Source organism: Saccopteryx leptura, chromosome 2, assembly GCF_036850995.1.
Source record: "Saccopteryx leptura isolate mSacLep1 chromosome 2, mSacLep1_pri_phased_curated, whole genome shotgun sequence".
In the NCBI taxonomy this organism is placed as follows: domain Eukaryota; kingdom Metazoa; phylum Chordata; class Mammalia; order Chiroptera; family Emballonuridae; genus Saccopteryx; species Saccopteryx leptura.
Window position 1 is genome coordinate 254896263 of NC_089504.1, and position 22707 is coordinate 254918969.

The 22707-nt window shown below is 51.4% G+C and overlaps 2 protein-coding genes across 4 annotated transcripts in view; both read right to left on the minus strand.

Annotated features, from left to right (window-relative positions):
- Positions 1-3432, minus strand: part of CD247 (CD247 molecule) — a 70996-nt gene extending 67564 nt beyond the window's left edge. Inside the window, exon 1 of one of the 2 annotated variants that reach the window (XM_066371409.1) lies at positions 3230-3432. In XM_066371409.1, coding sequence (XP_066227506.1) covers positions 3230-3302 — 73 coding nt within the window. In that variant the 5' untranslated portion in view covers positions 3303-3432. The remainder of the gene's footprint in view (positions 1-3229) is intronic. The other variant, XM_066371410.1, reaches the window with a different exon arrangement.
- Positions 3433-12369: 8937 nt separating this feature from the next.
- CREG1 (cellular repressor of E1A stimulated genes 1) lies at positions 12370-22433 on the minus strand. Of its 2 annotated transcripts, XM_066366017.1 has the most exons (4): positions 22012-22431; positions 18865-18984; positions 17411-17595; positions 12370-12834 (listed from the first exon to the last, which is right to left on the minus strand). In XM_066366017.1, the coding sequence occupies exons 1-4, from the start codon at positions 22366-22368 to the stop codon at positions 12831-12833; spliced, it is 666 nt and encodes a 221-aa protein (XP_066222114.1). In that variant the 5' UTR covers positions 22369-22431; the 3' UTR covers positions 12370-12830. The 2 variants fall into 2 exon arrangements, with proteins under 2 accessions (XP_066222114.1, XP_066222115.1); XM_066366018.1 differs by lacking the exon at positions 12370-12834 and having other exon boundaries at positions 17407-17595; positions 22012-22433.
- Between the last annotated feature and the right edge of the window lie 274 nt (positions 22434-22707).

Genomic DNA, 22707 nt, shown 5'->3' on the forward strand with positions numbered 1-22707 from the left:
GTAGCCATTTTGTTTCAACCAACAGGTCAAATGACCGGTTTGATTATTTTTTTAACCAAACTGACTTGAATGTTGGCTCCAACGGCCGTCACGTCACGTTAGTGCTGGTAAGAACTAGCCTTGGCCCAAGCAGAGAGGAAGCTTATTTTGAACCATCCCTTCTATGTATCTAAGTCAATGAACTGACCCCCAGGTGAGCAGGCTCAGGAGAGCTGGGGTGCCCCAGGGGTGCGTCCAGATGGGTCTCATGCAAGGCGGCTCCCAAAGTGTCTGCATCTTCCAGATAAAACACCAGACACGGTGCCTAGGGACTCTTGAAAGTACCAGTGAACATCCCATCAAAATTAAATCTATTTTTCTTTTTAAAGACAAAGGCAAAAATGGAAAGGATGTTAAAATAAATACATCCATGGCCATTCACTCCCCAAGACTGCTCCTGGGGCGGGGGCGCGTTTGGGGGCGGCCGATGTGCAGTCTGCAGGCCAGCAAATCGGAGAATAAAGGCACGGCAGAAAACCGAGCAGCTCACCTGGGTGAGCAGGGCCCGAGCGGAGGTCGAAACAAACCACTGGTGAAAAGGAAAGGCCATCGAGGAGAAACTGGTCCCGGCCTCACTTAAAAAGCGTCTCTCAGGTCCAGCTCCAAGTCGTTTCGGCAGAGAGCTGCTGTTCGAGAAGTTTGCACCTGAACACAGTGCGTGCGCACCGACTGCCGCTTCAAAATCCGGGTGGCCACCCTGACCGAGGGTGGCCAGATGGCTCTGTCTCTCATGCCCTCCCCTTCACTACTCAGAGGATGTATTTTTCAAGCATGTTTTCAGTTTGGGGGGCCATCCCTACTGAATAGGTGTCTTAAAAGATAACAATGGGAGGGTCACCCTGAGACCCACCGAAGCTTTGTTCTTCGTGCTCTGTTGGACCTGGACAGACCTCTGCCACGGGCCTGTGCTGTTGTGGCCATGCTCAGAAATCCAGAGAAGGAGATGGAGAAAATGCCCAGGGTTGCTTCACAACCCTACCAAGAGCAAATTAACCATCCCGACCGTGGGCTTCCGCTTCCTGTTTCTGGGTACCGAGGACCAAGAAACAGGCCAAAAGGAAATAATAGTGATCATTAGCACAAGTTCCACTCCCTGGCCGTCTATTATGCACCAGGCAAGATAGTCACTCCTCAAGTCACAATGCTGCGATGAAGGTTACCCTTCCTCTCGAGGTGAGAAAGCTGAGGCCCAGAGAGGTTAAGTAACTTGCCTAAGGTTGCACAGCTGTGATTGGCCTGACCCTTCCCACCAATCCCAGCTGCCTCCCTAAGAGCAGAGCTGATCACAAGCCCAGGAGGCCTGCGTTTCCTGAGGTTTTGTGTCATAGCTGCATGCCTTCACTGGACAAAGGATAAAGGACACGCAGACCGCAAAGTGTGACCTTGGCCGCTGTGAGACAGATAGGGGCCAAGAAGGGACCAAGGAGCCGAGAGCTGTGCAAGCAAACGGGTGTGCCTGGCATCAGGGACATCACCATAGTCTCTGCCAGCCTCAAGCCCCAGGGAAGGGTGACTTCCCTAGTGAACTTTCACCCGGGAAGGGAGACTTCCCGTAGACAGACAAGGTCATTATCTGCTTGGATCTCAATGATCAAGGGCATTTCCAAGGAAATGCCAACAGAACAGTCTTTAGTGGAAGGTAGATGTTTTAAAAGGGTTTGGGGGGCATTGAGCAAGAAGAGGGGGAAGACCTGCAGTCAAACCGCAGAGGGAGGGAGAGGCCTGTCTGGGTCTCCCGTCCCCTCACCATGGCACGGTCATTGGGCTGGGACCCCTGGGAAGACTTCTGTCTAGCAGCCGTGTTGCTGGGGGGGCTGAAGTGACCCCCACACTGGCCAAGCGCATGGGGAAGTGAATGTGAATGTTTTCCTCCTGCTCATTGGGGGTGGAAACGGGCCACGGCCCCATCTTGCGTGCTGGGCGGGGTTTTAGTTTCTGTTCTTGGAAGTCAGCAGCTCCCGGACAGCTGCTCTCTAAGTCCCCTCTAAGTCCACTCTGCCCCGACCTTGGCCCCCCATGAACCTGTGAGGAGGGTCCACATGGTGATTTCATTCCCAAGTGCCAGCTCCTGCACCCAAGGTCCAGGGTCAGAACCTACTAGGCCAGCGGAGAACCGAATTCCCAGGCTGCTGTGGTGCTACATGGGTCCTCTGGTCCCCTGCACACCCGGGTGGGGTGCCCTGGGCTCGCCCTGGCGTCCTCATCCCACTGCACTGTGTGAATCATACCCAACCAGATCTTTCTGAGAAGAGAGCTGTGTTCTTACAGAAAACCCGCCACCTCTCAGACCTTGAAACCGCCTCCCCCCCCCCACGCCGCACCGGGCCAGGGCCGTGCCAGGTACCCAGGCAGAGCGGACGTGCTGGTAGCCAACCCTGCCTCCCACTGCTGTCTTCCAATTCCATCCACGTTGAGCGGAGGTAGCACATTTGTGACAACCCTCTAGGTTTCTCTAGGTTCAAGCACAGCTGGTCCTGTCCTTGTATACACGCACGACGCCAGTACCCAGAGACGGCCATTCTGTATGGTCACCCCTCCTCCTTCCTGGACAAGAGGGCCCAGCAGTGGTGGAAAGAGGCTCGTAAAGCGTCACCCCCGTGAACCGGCATGGGGTGGGGAGGAAGTGCTCTGCTGGTCTGTCTGTCGCCTGTGGAAGGCCACCTCCCTCCCTTTGTGAACCCCACTTAGTCAGACCCTGGACTGTTCTGGTCAGTGCTTCAAGTCAGCCACGGCCACAGCCGGGACCCGGCCTGGCCTGACCGTGAGTGAGATGTTCTCTGTCGGGGGCGGGCGGAAGGCGAGGAACCCAGCGATGGAGCCGGCAGCGGGAGTGAAAGAAGAGGCAGAACCGGGAACAATGCCGCAGCTCAAAGCCTGGCCCAGCTTACGTGTCCTGGTCCCAGCCAGCCGCTGTTACCCACAGGGCCTGCCTCGGGCACCCGTCTGCCTCCCTACCGCCCTCTGACCAAGGGAGTGTTTCGAAGCCACTGCCTCTGAAAGAACAGATGGCCGACCTTCTATGTGGCGCTGGGACCATCCCTGCTCCACTGCCCGTTGGTCCTGGAAGGACTGCGGGCGTTGGGAGGAGACGCCAGGTCCTCACCAGCCCTCCATGCCCCCCCCACATATACACACACACATACACAGAAGAGCCTCCAAAGGTTCTTCGCCGTCGATGCTCCGGCCTTACCTGCAACTGGGACCTGAGCCTGCAGGACAGCCGCGAGGACCAGCACCTTCCACTTCATGTCGGCCTTTCCCATGGGGCAGTGCTGGCACGCAGAGGCCGCGGCAGCCGGGACGGACGGAGACGGGCCAGGGAGTGTGTGCAGGCTGTGCTCCGGGTGGCCTCCCCAGGAAGTGGAGGACTTGAGAGGCAAGCACCTGCCGGGGCCAAGGACCTCACACCGCCCCCCTCGGTTCACAGGCAGGAAGCTCGGGAGGTTTGAGGGTTTGGGGTGTGTGTGTCTGCCTGCCTGCCTGAACTTTGCTTTTTCTCTCATTTAAGCATTGTTTCATTTTCCTTCGCCCCCGCCCCCAATTTCGGTCCCCTCTTAATCGAATCCTGACCTTGACAGATGACTCGGTCCCTAACACACGTTAAGGACTCTCACCATTTTCCTAGACTCAGATGTTTTACAGCGGTTTGGTGAGGTGACAGAGCTCTGGCTCAGAGTCAGGCCAAACATAAAGACAGACAAACAACCTGGGCGTTCACACCATCTCTGCCACCTGCTTGCCGGGTGGCCGTGAGCAGGTCACTCAATACCCATAGACCTCCGCGCCTTTACCTACAGAGCAAATTGATGGAGGGAGACCTGGTCTTGCAGTTCTGAGCATGGCCTGAATGTGGAACACGGGATAGTTTGAAATACCACCTCAAACACTTCTGCTAGGTGTCAGCACTTAAACATGGGTCTCATTCACAATAACAACAACAACAAAAAAAAAACACCTAGAAATAAACCTAATATAAAGTATAAAACCTATGCAAAACAAACTTTAAAACATCCCTGAACAATACAACGAGGACTTGGATAAACGGAAAGATATCTCCCTGATCTTTGATAAAAAATTCCCTCTTAAGGAGACCATGATTCTACTTAAATGAATCCATCCATCCCACTAAAAGTACCAACAAAGCTTTAGAACAAGGTAAGGTGATGCCGACGTTAACATGAAGAAAACAACGTGTGATACTGGCCAAGACACTGAAAGCACAGCAATCAAAGAAAAACTAGGTAAATTGGACTCCATCAAAATTTTAAAAAAACTTTTAAACCATAAATGGTACCTATCAAGACAGTGAGAAAGCAATCTATCGACAGGAGAAAATATTTGCAAATCAGACTGGCAAAGGTCTAGTCTTTGGAATTACATAAAAAACTCCTACAACTCAACAAGAAAAAAGAAAAATAACCCAATTAAAAATCAGCCAAAGATCTGAACAGACATTTCTCCAAAGATACACCAATAGCCAATAAGCACGTGAAAAGTCGCTCAACATTGTCAGCCATAAGGGAAATGGCGATCAAAACGACAGCAAACTATTGTTTCATGCTCATGCTACAGTAGCTCAAATAAAAGACAGGCATTGGCGGGGACATGCAGAGATCGGAACTCTTGTACGTTGCCGGTGGGAATGGGAAATCATCGTGAAGCCCCTGAAGGAAATAGTTTGGCATTTCCTCAAGAAGTCAAGCGGAGTGATTACGTGACCCAGCAATTCCACTCCTAGGCATATACCCAAGGGAACTGAAAACATATGTCCACATAAATCTTGTAGATGCATGTTCATAGCTACATTATTCATAACAGCCCCAGAGGGGAAATAACCCAAATGTCCACCAAGCAAGGAATGGGGTCTACGCAAACAACGGGATACGATCCCACCACAAAAAGGAAGCATCGTTGTGTCTTGCAACACAGATGGACTTTGCAAACATTCTATGAAGTGAAAGAAGCCAGACACAAAAGACCACATACTATACGATATTATTAATTTGACATGTCCAGAATAGGCACATCCACGACAACAGAAAGCAAGTTCGTGGTCTCCAGAGGGCAGGGAGAGGGGGAAATTGGGACCAACCGCTCACAGGTACAAAGTTTCTTTGGGGAGTGATGGAAGAGTTCTAGAGTCAGGCCATGGTGACGGGGCACGACACAGTGAACATGCCGAGAACAACTTCAAAATGGTGACTTTTATGTGATGTGAATTATATCTCAGTACGGAAATAATGCTGCTACAGACACAGCCAAGATCAGCTAGGAAAACGGTACAGGAGTTAAGGAGCGTGAAGCGGTCCTGGCAGACATCAAACATCACCAAGCAGCACAATTACCATATAGATCGCACCGGACTGCCAACTCCGACAGGTGTGGTGAACTGGTTTTTGACAAAGGCGCAAGGAAAAGTTAATGGAGAAATGATAGTCCTTTTTTTTAACAGATGGTGCTAGACCGACCAGATATCTGTAAGGGGGGGAATATATATATATATATATATATATATATACACACACACACACACACACACACACATGTATATGTATATGTATATATGGACCCTTATTTTACACTATACACAAGAATTAGCTAAAATAGTTCAGAGACCTAAATGTAAAACTATAAAACTTCTGAAATGAAACATAGGAGAAAAAGCCTTATGATAAAACATAGGAAGCACAAAACCATAAAAGAAAATAATCAGTTTGACTGCATCAAAATTAAAAACTTTTGTTCATTGAAAAGCAACATTAAGAAAATGAGAAAGCAAGTCATAGACTGAGGGAAATTACTACTTGCAAGTACATATATCAGAGGACTTAGACCCAGAACATAAAACACCCTTTCAACTCAATAATAAGATAATTAACTCACTAAGAAAAGGGGCAAAACATTTGAATAGAAAAGTCCCAAAAGGTGATAAAGAAATGACCAGTCCATCTCATCATTAGTAATTAAGAAATTCAACACAGTGAGATACCTCTCCACACCTCTCCACACACTGAAATTAAACAACTGGCCACGTCGAGTGTTGACAAGAACATGGAGGAACTGGAACGTCCATGCGCTGATGGTGGGAGTATCGAATGACACAGCCATTTGGGAGAACAGTCTGGCAGTTTCTTAGAAAGTTAGACATACATTTACCACAGGACCCAACCATCCCACTACTGAGGTTTCTACCCGAGACAGAAGGAAATGCATGTCCACAGAAGGACCTGGCATGAATACCCACAGCAGCTTTATTTGTAATAGCCCCAAACTGGAAACCACCAAAATATTCATCAACACATGGATAAACAAGCCGTGGTATAGTCGTTCAATGATCTAATACTCGGTAATAAGGACATACATACTGCTAGTAACACAACAACATGGTTGAGCTTCACCACCATTATCCCAGAAGAAAGAAGCCAGGCAGAGTGGACAATGGAACGCTTCTGCGTCTACAAAATCCTAGCGTGGTGACAGAAGGCTTAGTGCCATTATGCCCGAAGAGCGTCTAAACCTGATTCAGTTACAACAAATGCTTTCTGAGTGCCCACCATGAGCCGAGCACTGTACTTTAGGCTGCAGATACCACTGAGGGGAAAACAAACCAAGAATCCTCCCCTTGAGAAAATTACACGCTCGTAATTTCTTAGAAACAAATGAGAAGTGGAAGTCTTAGAAACAAATGAGAAGGAAAAAAAATGGGCAAAGGACTGGAATAGAAAATTCATGGAAAAGGAAGTAACAAATGGCTTTTATAAACAAATGAAAATTTCTCAACATCATCCATAGTAAGATAAATCAACATGAAAACCACATGAATATATTTTCTTTTTCTTTAACTTAAGATTGGTATCTACCCCTCCCCTGGGTTCTGTCCCCTCTTACCTGCAAAGGACATTGTTCCAGAAGGATTTTTTTTTTGTAATATTACTTTTTTTGTCTAAATTGGGTTATGGTGGGGTTTTTTGAATATTACTTTTTTTCATCTAAATTGGGTTATTCTTATCAGTACAGGAGCATGTTATTCCTCCCATCTTTAAAACACCCTTGAAGATCTGAAAAGCTGGGACTGGGCCCCCACAGTTCAGGGGAGGACACAGACAGGGGCAGGAGCTGGTAGAAGGTCCAGGTAGAGCAAGATATAACCAGCAGCTGGGAGTTCCTTGTGGGAAAGGTCTGGCTATTCCTCATAATTGAGGCTCTAGCTCCTCGTACATTTAGGATGAGTAAGTGAATGGGTGAATGAATGGATGGGTGGATGGGTGGGTGCGTGGATGGGTGAGTGGATGGGTGGGTGCGTGGATGGGTGAGTGGATGGGTGGGTGGGGGGATGGGTGGATGGTAACATCCAGGAGGGCAGGGAGTCCGACACTGAGTAGGAAATGCCTCAGTATTGAGCAGAGCAGGGGAACTCAGAAGCTGGTGAATGGAGCTCCCAGCTGGGAAAGTTGTCGTCAGAGAGAAGGGCCCTGCCGCTGGAGGGCTGACTGGGGATCCGGCAGCACGGAGACAACGTAAAGACCAGGCACATGGAGACACTGGGGCTCCAGACGAGGGCCCAGCGGGCACAGGGCAAAGGGCTACAGCTGCTGGCAGGGAGCACGACGTACGGGGCCAACCAAACGAAACACGCGGTGAGAAAGCGGTGCGGACACTAAACGAAATCTCACAATGCTTCAAAGCAGTAAGTCTGCTTAAATAATTAGCTCGACCTACCCCTTTCCTGGAAATCTGCAACCTCGTTCACGTTTCCGGTCTCTCCCTGGCCCGCAGGTTCTGACGGGCTTTCTGGGCGCGCTCACCAGCCGTCCGCCCACACTTGCTGTCACTGTCACCATCACCACCGCCATCAGGAGCACACAGGGAGCCAGGTGTGATGAGGAGGCGCTCCGAGTGCTCAGGTGGCCAGTCCATGGACCGACAGGCAGGGCCTCCTCAACGGCTCACAGTTGGTCTCCTTGGTGGAGCCCTTGGCAGGACCTACACCCTGATGCCCTCCAAACCCCAGCCTCCAGTGTCCCAGCCTCTGCCTGTCCCCAACCCCAGCCACGGAGCTCGCGCCTGGCACTCTGGGTGGAAGGAGGGAGAAACGGGCCCCTATGCAACATCCCGCACAGCTGGGGAACCGCGCTCACGTAGCCTCGCTTTCCCACAAGAGGAGTGATCTCAGCTGGGAACAGCTCCCAGGTGGAGGCGGGGTTCTGCAGGGAAAGTGAAGCCGTTCCTCTCGCCAGCTCCCGTGCACACAGCCTCTGGTCCTCTCACCAGCTCCAGTGCACATGGCCTCTGGTGGTTTGCTCCAGTGCACACGGCCTCTGGTCCTCTCACCTGCTCCAGTGCACATGGCCTCTGGTGGTTTGCTCCAGTGCACACGGCCTCTGGTCCTCTCACCAGCTCCAGTGCATACGGCCTCTGGTGGTTTGCTCCAGTGCACACGGCCTCTGGTCCTCTCACCCACTCCAGTGCACACGGCCTCCGGTCCTCTCACCTGCTCCAGTGCACACGGCCTCTGGTGGTTTGCTCCAGTGCACACGGCCTCCAGTCCTCTCACCCACTTCAGTGCACACGGCCTCTGGTCCTCTCACCAGCTCCAGTGCACACGGCCTCTGGTCCTCTCACCAGCTCCAGTGCACATGGCCTCTGGTGGTTTGCTCCAGTGCACACGGCCTCCGGTCCTCTCACCCACTCCAGTGCACACGGCCTCTGGTCCTCTCACCCACTCCAGTGCACACGGCCTCTGGTCCTCTCACCAGCTCCAGTGCACATGGCCTCTGGTGGTTTGGTCCAGTAGGACGCCGGACCTCCCTGGCACCTGGGCCTCCATGGGGCTCTCTCGTTTGTGGGTATTCAGAGTGTTTTCCAGAGGCTCCCAGACCGTGGCTGAGGAGCTGGAGCAGGCTCATGGGCCACCATTGGGTCCACAGCTGGGCTTGAGGGCTGGGTGCTTATCCTCCAGTGAATGGGGTGGACAAGACTCCTCCTGGGCTCCCAGGCCTATGGTGCTGGGTCCCACGGCTCCCACAAAGGCACTTTTGTCCCTGGGTGGATGCCAAGTTGTCATTGTTGAGGGTGGGACATGAACAAGGGACATCTTATTGAGATTGAGTGTTGCTGTCATCACTGTCATCAATTTTGCTGGTTCTTCGATCTTGGTGAGGCTTTGTCCCCTGAATTGAGATCTTGGAAGACAAGTGAGACAAGACCTGGAAATACCCCTGCTGACTGGCTCCTGCTTGGGCCTGCCCCAGGCACTGCTCATGTCCTGTGGCCCTGTGAGCACTGTTCCAGAAACTTCCTTTCTGCCGTCTATGCTACAGCCCTTGAATACAAGCAACCAGATGTTTCTTCAAAGTCCCCGTGTGTCACCAGCAGCTCTCGGCTGGTCACTGGGTTCTTGGAGACAGAGACAGATTTAGGGACCAGGTCTGCCATGCAACTCTGGAATTCCCCCCATCTGGGGCCATTTGGGGACCATCTGGGACCCCAACCTCCTCCCTGGGATAAGGAGAGTAGTGTATGAACATATTTTTTAAAATCAAGTCCTACTACAATTATGACTTTTATTGTTCAGAAAACTCAACCTGTAGGTTACCACTGATATTGGAAGCAAAGGAAAGAAAAGCAGCTGGTATTTGCTGGGTTATTAGGTGCCCCAAGTTACCAGTAACCTAAAGTTAGTACCATCCTTACCCATCAGATTCGGGACACAGGTGAGCACTTCGCACCCTGCTTGCAGGACCAAGTGACAGAAATTTTCTGGAGTGGTTGGTCACATGCACCACCAGCTTTTTTCTGCTGCTGGGGATCTCTCTCAGGACATAAGCACAGATGGAGAAAATACACTGCTCACAAAATTTAGGGGATATTTCAAAAATTAACATAAAGCTATAAAATATCCCCTAATTTTTGTGAGCAGTGTACTTTATGTATATGAAAAAGGTCAGTCTCTTCTAATAGGGAAAACTTGGAAGTCACGTACATGTTTAAACCCCGGAGAGCATGGTGACAGCTCTCACTCCGCCGGGCCAGTGTCCTTTCCGTTACCAGAGCTTCTCCAGTTACCCCAGTCCCTATGGTTTTGATGGGGGCTGAGCTGAACCCCCAGCTGCAGGGAAGGACCCATGACCCAGGCTGGGCTAATGACCCTCCCTAGTCACGGCCACTCGGGATGGCTTCCCTGACTTGGAAGGAGACCGCCTCTTCACTCTGAGATCGCTCTCTGCCGTTAAAGCCAACATGGCAGAAGGATGGCGCAGGGGGCGGAGATGAGGACTGAAGGAATAGTTTTAAGGTTAATAAATACCTCTTTTTGTTTTTTTGGTTTTTGTGACAGGGACAGAGAGAGACAGGGAGAGGGACAGACAGACAGGAAGGGAGAGAGATGAGAAGCATCAATTCTTCGTTGCGGCTCTTTAGTTGTTCATTGATTGCTTTCTTATAGGTGCCTTGACCGGGGAGGGGACTAAAGGAGAGTGAGTGACCCCTTGCTCAAGCCAGCGTCCTTGGGCTCAAGCTGGCGACCTCGGGGTTTCGAACTTGGGTCCTCCGTGTCCCAATCCGACTCTATCCACTGCGCCACTGCCTGGTCAGGCATGAATTCCTCTTTTTGATTAACCAACTTAGACTAGGGTTTCTGTCACTGGCAACAGGGCGCAAACACAGGCCCTGGTTCAGAAGCCAGAGAATATCACATGGTGAAATGTCCTGTGGCCACCCTAAGCCATCCTTACTTCTAGTGACAGAAGCTCACGATGGAGTGAAGGAGGCATGATACACAGTCCACACGCCGTGTGATCTCACTGCTCCATGTTATGCTGTTTAAACGTTTCTTGGAAGCAAAGATCAGAAGAAAACCCATCAGGACGTTAGCAGCTGTGCTGGCTAAGATCATACAATTTTAACTTTTTTCATTTTCCATATTTCCCACACATCTTGCAATCAAGACCAAGGGAAAGAAAACGAAGACAAAGATGAAGTTTTACCGGTTGGTTTCTACCTCCCCTTAGTTCCCCAAAGGACTTAGGTTCTCATTGTCGCCTCAGACGAAAATGAACAGAGAGCACCAGGTTCAGAAGTGACGGTTTGGAATTTCCCTTTTAAAAGGGATTGACCTACCAGCTTTACAGAGTCAACTTTTGTGTTTTTCTCTTTTTTTTTTCAGTAGTGAAACTGAAAACACACCCAGTGACAGGAAAGGAGAGCCTCCTGTTCGATCAGTCACCTTGTGTCTCCCATCTAAACATTACGAAGGAGGAAAACTTGACGTGAACCACGGGGAGTCAGGACGTTTCGGGGGTGATCTCACTGAGCCCCGCCTCTTCGCGTAGAGACTCTTCTCCTCCTCGCCCTCGCTGACCTGCGAGGAATTTGACCCTGGCCTGGAAGGCAGGAGAAGCTGTGGTCATTGGCTGTGGTCCGGCAGAGACAACGGCCTTGACTGGTCAGCACAGGCCCAAGGCCAGCATGGTTTCCACCAGATGCGGCCACCTGTGCTCGGGAGCTTTTGGGCTCCTCGGTCACCCTCTCTTTCTACTTTTTTTTTCTTTTCTTGATCAGAACCTGCCTTGCCCTGTGGGCCAGCATCAGCCAGTCCCCTTCCGAGACGTTCATGCCCTTGTCAGTTCAGGCCAGGACTTGGCCCACCCTTCTGCAGGAGGTGGGGTGCAGGGGGACCCAAAGTAGGTGACATGGAGTGAGCATGAGACCGGGCTTCTGTGTCTCCTCCTGTCCCTGTGGAGCTGTCCTTGCTCCCATGTCATCACACCTGGGCCATCCAACCCCTAACCCTGCCCACAGAGTCACTCTTAGGGGCTTGATATCTGCTCTGCTGTCGAGGGACCGGGCATCCACTCAAAAAGTAGTCCACAGTGCCCTCTGGTGGTCAATCAGAACCTAACAGGAACCTATTCTGCCCATTCAATTCCATCAAGGAATCCATACCACCTGCTATTACAGAGGGCTTGACTTTTCTTCTGTGATAACTGAATATAGATATGCTTTTATAAGGCACCAAGCAGTGAAGACAAACCTCACACTAACTGGGTAAAGGGAGAAAAACAGATGGGTGCCCTCAACCTAACTCCAACACAAGGCGCTTCAGGCACGGAAGCCCCGAGAGCTGCATTCTGGCCGTGCCCCACATTTTAGGACGTGATGAGCTGTGACCAAAGGGAGAGAGTCGATTATTCACTCGAAGCTTTGAAACCGCCAGTGTTTGAGCTGACAGCACACTAAAATAAAAACACGAGGGTTGTGGCGGCGGCCGGCTACAGAGATCGCGATGGACATGAACATCTGTGTTTAACAAAATGAATCCAACTCACGGCATTCAAATAATGCTTTTAATTATGGAGGCATTGAAAAAGAAAGCTAGGTTACCAAGTTTGCTGTAAATCATTTTTCTCAGTTGGAAACTGTTTGCTGGACTTCGGGTAAGTTCGTCTTGTTTTCAAACACAATGACGCATACCAGCTCCTTTCTCTGAGCCACTGGAGGGTCTATAAGTGGGTCAGTTCCTGACATAGCTCTTCACAAGTGATCTTATCTCGTCTTCTGAAACCATGTCTATAGGTAATGAAACTGTAACTTTATAAAATTTAGTGACCTCGTCTTCCAAGAAACCCAGTAACAGCCCAGCTTGATTCTGTAAGCAAAGCAAGAACACCAGCCCTGCGGGGAAGCAGACGGGCTGATCTGCGACCCTTTCCACCGAGAAGCCCGAGTCCTCCAAGTCTGTGTGAAACGTCCTGAAAACGTCACCCGTGAGGTGATATTCGCCCAATTTGGCTTCACCTGGAGAGGAGGAGAGAGAGGAAGGAGAATTGTTTTCATTGACATCGCGTTGACAGATCTTAAAAGTTAACTCATTCTGGGGAAGGACTAGAGGGACTTCTGAGCAAACAGTTTTAAGATTCTGAGTTCATCTCCGGGATGTCCGTGAGCCGAAGCATAGCCTGAGAGTCCCAAGTTCTCAGGTCCACGTGGCTCGAAGCCTCCCTGTGAGCCAGCATCCCTCCTGTCCCGGGATGCTGCCGCCCCCGCCGCCCTCCCCCCTCCACCAGTAAGCACGATGAGACGGACACAGCATTCTCCAGGCTGTGTGCTTCTCATTTGAGACTATGCGAGGGTTTAAAAGGCAAAAAAACCAAAACAAAACAAAAAAAAACCCTGTTGAGAACAGAAGGCATCCTGAACATTAGGGTAAAACAGTGTTAATCGGCTGGTGCCCAACGATGTTGACCCCAGCCAGGGAGGTGACCTTGAGCCGTCTTCCTGTTGCAGCCTTGACCACCCACGGCTGTCGGGAACTTTGTCTCCCGGTGTGGGAGACCAGGCAAGTTGTACAAGTTTGTCATCTGTGACCTCGCCTCACCCCTGTCCTTACTAGAGAATAGGCGGGCACACCAGAGGAGCTGGGACGAGGTTTGGGGCTCAGACGGAAGCGTGAGAGAAGGCAACTGCCTATTTGTATGAGAACTGCCCCCTCCAGGGGTGGGCAAACACTTCTGTAGACACTGAAACCTTTGGTCCATGCACAGAGATGCCCTCGCGGACCTGACCCGACAGTCCAGTGGGGCAGACGGCATCCATTTAGCCCCTTATTTGCCCTGCCCAGTGGTTATGTGTGCTGGAGCGTTCACAAGACGCCTCTGAGGGCAGCAGAGTCCGGGGTGCAGATGGCTTTACTTGGTGGAGAAGTAACATCCTCCTGCTCTGGGCAAGCCCCACAAGGTGGCTGCCACCTGGAGAAGTTCCAGCAGCTACAAGGCCACCGGGAGGGGTTCCCCAGGACTGTGCTGGCACCCGGCCCCTACAGATAGTACTGTCCGCTTCCCGGACTACTGGACAGTCCTGGTGGTGATCCGGGTAAGCAGGAGGGTGGAAGGGCCACTCCAGATTCTGAAATGACCACTGATAGTCAGACCTGGTCAGAGAGGTCAGCTTTGAGGCACTGCCCGTCCCCTGGATTCTGGCATCCTGCCTCAGAAGGGGCCACACCCTACTGTGGTCTTTGGTCAAAAGGACAAGGAGATGCTTCCTCTGTCTCTGAGCTGCAGAAAAGGCCATGTGCACACGTCCATGCAATAAAGTGGGAACCTCCCATTTATTTTACTCGCTTACTCAGCATGAAGACTTATGAGAAAACACATTTTTATTTTGTTATTCGAGCAAGCGTTGCCCTTGGGCACGTTATTTATACAAACAGAACTGCGCTTCGGAGATTGCTACGTCCTATAAAAGTCAACTTTAACCTTGAGGAGCGAGCCTGTCATTTTACTGGCTGTCCTCCATGGTGATCTGTCGGCTGGCCATCATGTTGTAATTGCCACCTCTTATGTTCCTATAAAGTCAGATGGCTCTGCCAGCTCAGAGGACAATCACTGGCCTGTACCCCTTCTCCTGCATGCTGGTGGCTTCTTCATTCAAACAAGAAGCTAAGGATCTCTGTATCAAACAACTGGGCTGGCGAGCCGCTGGGATTTACAAAACATCTGCTTTGTACCATGTGTTGTCCTAGGCTGTGTTTAGGATTTAAATAATAATAATAATAATCAAAAGAAAGGCTGAACTTTGCTCTGAAGAAGTTTACAATTATGGTGGGAAGGCAGCAGGTCACGGGATCTGGTCTACTGCGGAGTGAGACACACAGGTGAGTGCCGGGAACACGCAGAATGAGACACAGGGCACGTGAGTGCCGGGAACACGCGGAGTGAGACACAGGGCACTGAGTGCCGGGAACACGCGGAGTGAGACACAGGGCACTGAGTGCCGGGAACACGCGGAATGAGACACAGGGCACGTGAGTGCCGGGAACACGCGGAGTGAGACACAGGGCATGTGAGTGTCGGAAACAGGAGTGAGACACAGGGCACGTGAGTGCCGGGAACACGCGGAGTGAGACACAGGGCACTGAGTGCCGGGAACACGCGGAGTGAGACACAGGGCACTGAGTGCCGGGAACACGCGGAGTGAGACACAGGGCACTGAGTGCCGGGAACACGCGGAGTGAGACACAGGGCACGTGAGTGCCGGGAACACGAGGAGTGAGACACAGGGCACTGAGTGCCGGGAACACGCGGAGTGAGACACAGGGCACGTGAGTGCCGGGAACACGCGGAGTGAGACACAGGGCACGTGAGTGCCGGGAACACGCGGAGTGAGACACAGGGCATGTGAGTGTCGGAAACAGGAGTGAGACACAGGGCACGTGAGTGCCGGGAACACGCGGAGTGAGACACAGGGCACTGAGTGCCGGGAACACGCGGAGTGAGACACAGGGCACGTGAGTGCCGGGAACACGCGGAGTGAGACACAGAGCACGTGAGTGCCGGGAACACGAGGAGTGAGACACAGGGCACTGAGTGCCGGGAACACGCGGAGTGAGACACAGGGCACTGAGTGCCGGGAACACGCGGAGTGAGACACAGGGCACTGAGTGCCGGGAACACGTGGAGTGAGACACAGGGCACTGAGTGCCCGGAACACGCGGAGTGAGACACAGGGCACGTGAGTGCCGGGAACATGAGGAGTGAGACACAGGGCACTGAGTGCCCGGAACACGCGGAGTGAGACACAGGGCACGTGAGTGTCGGAAACAGGAGTGAGACACAGGGCACGTGAGTGCCGGGAACACGCGGAGTGAGACACGGGGCACGTGAGTGCTGGAAGGAACAGAAGTCCAAACGTGAGCTACAACACGCATGTCCAGCTTAGCAGCCTCACCTCTGCCAACTGCAATCACAGCAAGGAGACCGTGCACATGAGTGACACTGCCCGGCCAGCCCCACGGGTGACCTGAAGGACAGCGCAGCAGCCTGGTTGGAAGCGAGGCTGAAGGCCAGCACACCTCTTACAGGCTGCTCTCCATCTCTCCATCTCACAGACGAGGAGCAGCGTCACTGAACTCACAGGGCTGTGCTGAGCGGTCAGTGAGCTCATCCGTACAAAGCAGCTCGCCCTGCTGCCCTGTGCCCGGCTGGGGAGGATAGATCAGCCTACACTAGGTGCTGCTGCCCCTGTTTCTGTGACTGTCAGCACCGTCCATCAGGCCGTGAGGGTGTCAGGTGTGCCAGAGTTACCTGTGGCCCCTGGGGAGGACATCGACCCCTTGTATTCCTGCCCTTGACCCCTGACTTAAGTGCAAAGCATCCGACCAGACCTCCTCTCCTGTCCTTTCAGGAAATGATGCTTTTGGGCCGTGTTCTCCTCCTTCCTTCTCTCCTGCAGCCCCAGGGTCTCAGCCTCCTCCCCTCTGGTGTCCACTTCCTGCTGGAATAAGCCACGCAGCCCCACGGGCACTACTAGGACTGGGGGCCGCCGGGGACGGGTGACATGCTCAGACCTGGGTGTGCGCCATTCAGCCCAGACGCACCTAACTCTGAGACCCATGAGAAAACGCCTTCCTGGCTCCAAATGGGGCTCCATCCAGAGCCCCAGAGCATGGCCTTAAAACCAGGTCTCCGCCTAGGGTCTAGCCTGTAGATAGAGTCCAGGGCATCTGTGAACTTGGGTGGGGAAAAAAAAGTTTTTATTTTCATTAAGCTCGAACTGAAATTTATAATTTCCTTCAATGAGAACTGTAGGCCACAGACCACACACGGTGATAGTGTACCTGTGATGATCACCACAGAAATACAGAAATCGCAGACACTTTTGTATTCCATTTGAGCTAGTGCTGTTGTCTTAAAATACTGTTTCTTCCTGCTCACTGCTCTGGTCCTATTTAATGAGTTCATTAAAAAGCCAACATACTACTATACCACAATTACAAGACATATTTTTATGACTATATTTCAATATAGTAGTTTCCTTTGTAAGCCTGTGTGTTTTATGCATTAGAAAAATATACAATTGTGGCCCTGGCTAGTTGGCTCAGTGGTAGAGCATCAACCTGGCATGTGGATGTCCCAGGTAAGATTCCCAGTCAGGGCACACAGGAGAGGCAACCATTTGCTTCTCGGCCCCTCCCCCTTTCCCTTCTCTCTCTCTCTCTCTCTCTTCCCCTCCCACAGCCATGACTCAATTGATTTGAGCACATTGGCCCCTGGCGCTAAGGATGGCTCCTTAAAGCCTCTATCTCAGGTGCTTAAAATAGCTCAGTTGCAAGCATGGCCCCAGATGGGCAGAGGATCAGCCCCAGACGGAGGTTGCTGGGTGGATCCCAGTCAAAGTACATGTAAGAGTCTGTTTCTGTATCTCCCCTCATCTTACAAAAAAGAAAAAAAAAATACAATTGCAAGGGTGGTCATAGGCTATGCCAGCCGGCCAAGGGAGTCTGTGCCACATGAAATGGTTGACACCTCCCTGGCTTAAGCACCTCTGATAAGAGCCTCAAAGTAAGGTGAATGGTATATCAATAAATACTTACTGGAATGTGACATTATAATATTCCTCGGGCGTCACTATTTTGGGTCCACCAAAGTAGTCCAGGACCCAGATGTTGGTTATATTTAATTTAGCAAAGAACCAGTTGTGGCTAGAAGGCCAAGACTTCATCTCCGGGTGTCGAACAAACAGTGACTGCTTCGCAATGTCCATTTCTGTCTCATTCACCTAAAAGACACATGTGAAATGAATGTTCTCACAGCAGGGACCTTCTGCCTTCACATCTGTTAACAGTGTGCGATTCTAGCCTTCTACACATCCTAAAGCATTTATTTAGTTACAGATCCTAATTTTTTAAAACCTTTATTTAAAAAAATAGGATATAACTGACATATAACATTGTGTACTTGTCTTTGGTGTACAACACAATGATCTGATATATGTTCAGGGGTGGGCAAAGGTAGGTTTATGGTTTTTTGTATGGAATACAATAATTAAAAAATAATGATACTAGAATAAACTCTGTGTTGTGCATACTCACAACTATAAGCCTCCTTTTGGCTGCCCCTGCATGAACTGTGAAATAATTACCGCAGTAAGTTTGGTTAACATCTATCACCACATATATTTACAAAAATGTTTTCTTCTTTTTTTTCTCTTATGATGAGAACTTTTAAGCTTCACTATACATCTACATCCTGATCATACCTTTAAGGAACCAAGAGGAAATAAAGGAAGCTTGGAGAAACGCACAGACAGGAGTTCAGACATTGGTGGGAACAGACGTGGCGACATGAGAAACCATCCTGAGTCCCGGTTTCCATTGCTGAACAGTAACTTGGAGCTATCAGAGTGACCGGCATAAGGAACCGTAACAAAATGTCCCCGGGGCCCATGACATGTAACATTAGCACGTGTTCCCAGGACGAGCACAGATGACCCACAAGACATGTGCACACCAAGGGTAACCATCTTTAGAAGACATACAGTGGCTCTCAGGAGCATGTGCCGCCCCTCCCTTCCCTCCTGCCCGTGAAGGACGCCCAAGTACAGACCTGCCTCCACACAGAATTCTGAGACCATACACAGAACTTGCCTGCAGTACCCTCATTGACAAGTCAAGAAGCAGGTCCGCTGGCTCAGACATCAGCTCAGTGCACGTGACATCTTGCCCTCGGCCATTCCCGTGGTTTTACTGAACCCCTTCCCTCCAGCACTCACCCCAAACTGTCTGGATGCACACCCAGTACTTAGCAATGGGTTCTCCCCTTCTTACCTACCTAGACTGCTCTCTGCTCTAAGCCACTGTCACACTACAGGGACAGGAACCCTGGCGTGGCAGATGTTGTCCAGTGTACAGTGCGGTCTTACTGAACACCCTATGTGAAAGCAACCTATCACATCCGTTTTATCTTACTTCTGAACTATCTCTTCCTTCACTGTTAACAAGCTGATGGCTCTCCTAAAGCCAGTCTGTTTCCGCAGGTGACTGCGTACCTTGGTGACAGTCCCAGCCAGAATGATGTGAGCGCAGAGGGGACTCTGGGGATCAAATCCATGTTTCCTGCAGAAGTTAGTCTGTGCCAAAGACATGGTCAGCGTGGCGTACGGATTCTCCTGTAGAGAGAACACAAAGACCCTCTTGTGAGACCCTGTCTCTGGGGAGGTAATGAATTTCACAAGTCGTATACACACCGTTCCCAGAGCTTGACCGCACTAGCATAAAACAATGAATTGTAAAACACCGCCTTCCACTTGGGATAACTGCTCTTTGGATAGGGCACAATCTTGACCTTCTCTCCAAAAACGGGGAAGGGCATTGATATTTTAAATTAACCGGCTCAGTAAGAATTATTTTTAACACTTCTCAAACTCTTAACTTGTCCCCTTACCCCAGAGAAATTGTAATTACAGGGCCACCCAAGTACAAGGCCGGCAGATATCTTCACTGACAGATCTCAAGGGTTGGAGGCTAACAAGAAGCTACTGCACAAAAAACACCAGTTGCTCAACTGGCTAATTGCACCATGTCAGCAAAGAAAGCGGCTGAGTCATGCTTCCTGGTTATCTCATGCAGGCAGAAGCAGTCACGGGATTCCAAAAGAGGAGACGTTGTTCATTCTTTCTCTGACAACAAGAGAAGAATGCTTTGGTTCGGAAAGGGAAGCAAGCAAAATTCCTACTTCTTTCTTATTCCGAAGTCAGCTTCACCAAAGAAAGGCAATGCTGACAGATCATAGCAGAATTCACACGTTGCATTGTAGACTGCTCAGCTCTTGAAACTCAAAGGGCCTTATGTGGGGAATTATGCCATCTCACGGTGACCCATCAAAATAGTGAGTCAGCAAGAGACCTCCTTGAAACCAGTTAGCCACTATCTTTGCTGTCTGTACATTATTAGGCAAGGCAGAGAAAGAGGGGGCAGGGGACAATGGGGACAAGGTCCCTCCCTTCTGTGAGTTTATAGTCTGGCTGAAAAGTCAGACATAAACAAAACTTAAGTAATGCAAAACAAAGACAAAGAAGACATCAAAAGGCGGCACATAACTCATGACCAAGTGACCAGTACAGTTCAGAGGTTTCTAAGTTCAGAGCAAAGAACCATCAGCATAGCCTGGGGTGACCGAGAAGCTGTAGGGAGCCTTGTAAGGTGTTCAAGCCAGGGTATTTAAAAGGGAGGGACCCGTGACCACAAAAACACAGGCGTGGGAAGGTGTAAGTCATGATGGGGCGCAGTGAGAAAGCCAGTTTGGCTGAAGGAGGGGCTTTCTGAGGAAAGGGCGGCTCCAATCCAGGCTCAGGAGTCAAGGTGGTTATTTCTTAGGCTGACACCGCTGCTTTCCAAGAACCATCGGTCTGGAGAGCCTGTTAGAATGCTGGCTTCCGGCTCCCTTCCCAACCCGAGCACCCGCATCTTAACCAAACACCCCAGGTGGATCTCACTCTTCAGATATTCTAAAGGTTTCTGAGCAGAGGGCAGTACTGAGTGATGCTTTGTTAATGTCACTCTGTGGACAGGGTGGACAGGAGCCGATGGAGGTCAGAAGGAGGAGGAAAAGCAGCAGTTGTAAACCAGCAACGGAACTGGCAATGGAAGGAATCAGAGTCAAGCTAATTCCGATGTGGCCACCATGGCTTTATGCTTGATTATGGAAAGCTGAAATCTGGGGCAGGGCCCTCCCCACTGTCTCCTCCTGGATTAGTCTGACCTGGGCTGGAGTCCTACCTGACAGCCATCAGCAGGCTGGTCACAGCTAACCCCCTCCCCCTCTGAGTGCGTTATCATTGCAAGTTTAAGCATATTGTATACTGCAGTGGTTCCCAATCACCTCCCCTCATTAGAAGCATCAGGGAGGGTCTGGCAGGGACAGTTAGTAAAATGTATTTTAACAAAGTCCCTTGGCATTGTATTTTTTCCCAAGTCTTCCCAAATATAGTCTTGGTGACTATGGTTGCAGCCAAGTTTGAGTCCCACTGACACAGTGGACAGAGCCTGCTCAGAGCACACACTCAGGGAGTGGAGCAGGTTGGGAATATGAAGATGGAGAATGGGGTGGGTGTGCCTGGGCTAACAGGGCAGCCGCTTCCATTTCTGCTCAGTGTGGGCCCCGACTATCACAAGAGCTTCCAAATCTTCAAAAAGTTACACATTTAGGTTTTTAATTAAAATCTCAATTTTTAAATGATGGCAACTAATTCAAATTTAGGGAAGGAAGGAAGGAAAGATGGAATAAAAGAAGCGAGGGAGGGAGGAAGGGAGGGAGAGGGAGGGAAAGAAAGAACAAGAAAGAATTTGTGTGGGCCGAAGAAAACTGGTTGGTGGACATATTCAGCTCATGAGCCACCAGTCTGTGACCTGTGTTTTAAAGGCGGATGGACCTGGGGTGAAATTCCAGTTTGGCCACTGGCTTCGGGAAAGTTCCTTAACCTACCTAAGCCTTAGAATGAGGATAGTAAAACCTCCTCAAAGGGTTGTCAAAAGAGACAATGATTGGAAAGTGACAGTCTGTCCACCTGGCACATGGTAGGTGCTTAATCAGGTATCACCTTCTAACATCTTCTCTTTATTCAACACGTTGTACTTTTCCCAGTTAACCTCAGAACTGGGATCTCTGTCCAAAAGACCCTCCTCCACCAAATTAGGCTAAAACCTAAGACTCTGTGTGGCTCTAGCCTCCCAAGCTGCCTGTCTGTGACACGGCTTTTGGAACAGCAGTGGTCCACCACAGTGGTGAACCTGGCCTTGCCCCTAAAAGGTGGGCAAAAGGGTGAGGAGGGAGATGAATTTCCCATCAGTTCTGTCTCCTACGGAGGTGTCCCGTGTGCACGGGAGGCCTCAAGCCTGCACCCATCTCCGGAATCGCCTGCGTTGTTGAGCAGCAGCTTCTTAGTGCAGAAGGGAGAGCCCTTAATTTAGAAGGAGCGACAAGAAGGAGAAAGCCTTAAGACACAAGTACACAAAGTGCTTCACTTCCCAACAATCTCTGGAAAGCTTTCCCGGGGATTCAGCCGCCCGACGCTTGGGGCGTTGCAGTGCCCAGCGGCCAGCAGCGGAGCGCACTAAGTATGCGCGCCCGGGGCCCTGCCCCGCAGGTGCCGCGACGTGGAGAGGCCAGCCCCGCGGCCCCGGCGCCCCGCGCTCACCTGCAGGTTGCCCACCGACTGCTGCAGGGGGCTCAGGTAGAAGTAGGGCACACCGCTGCCTGCACCCGGGAGCCCGTCGCTGAGCGACAGCACGTCGGCGAAGGGCCAGCCGCTCACCCCCTCCTGCGTGGCGATGGTAGCCAGCGCGCCCCAGTCGCACATGTGCGTCACGAAACGGGCCACGCGCGCCGCGTCCTCGCGGGGCGGCAGCGGCGGCAAGCGCGCGGCGGCATCCCAGTCCCCGTGGTCCCGACCGCCCCGGCCCCGCGCCGCCGGGGCCACCAGCAGCGCGACCAGCGCCGGCGCCAGCAGGCCGGCGAGCAGCGCGCGCGCGGACCCGCGGGCAGGCCCGGCCATAGCCGACGACAGTCTAGGCTCCGCGACCTCCGGCGGCCGCCCTGTGTTTAGCCAAACACCCGGGTTCCGCCCACCACGGGGCAAGCCCCGCCCCCTCCAAAAGGAGCCAATAGAAGCTGTGATCGGAGGGGGCGGCCCTTGGTCGCCCCGCAACCTGTGGGCTTGGTCTGTCTGTCTTGCGCAATGGTGCTCAGTGGGACGTTGTCTTGCTTGACACGGGGAAACGGAGGCTCAGAGAAACTCAACAACTTGCCTAAGCCTTCCTTCTGGGAAAGGACCGGCCTCTGCGCGCGCACGCACACACACACACACACACACACACACACACACACACACACA

What these genes read in the sequence shown, in the direction of transcription:
- CREG1 (XM_066366017.1), bottom strand. Translation starts at nt 22,368, where the DNA reads ATGGCCGGGCCTGCCCGCGGGTCCGCGCGCGCGCTGCTCGCCGGCCTG. An exon ending in AGTCGGTGGGCAACCTGCAG is followed by an intron (nt 18,985 to 22,011) that starts GTGAGCGCGGGG and finishes TTCTCTCTACAG; the next exon opens with GAGAATCCGTACGCCACGCT. An exon ending in TGGCTGGGACTGTCACCAAG is followed by an intron (nt 17,596 to 18,864) that starts GTACGCAGTCAC and finishes TGTGTCTTTTAG; the next exon opens with GTGAATGAGACAGAAATGGA.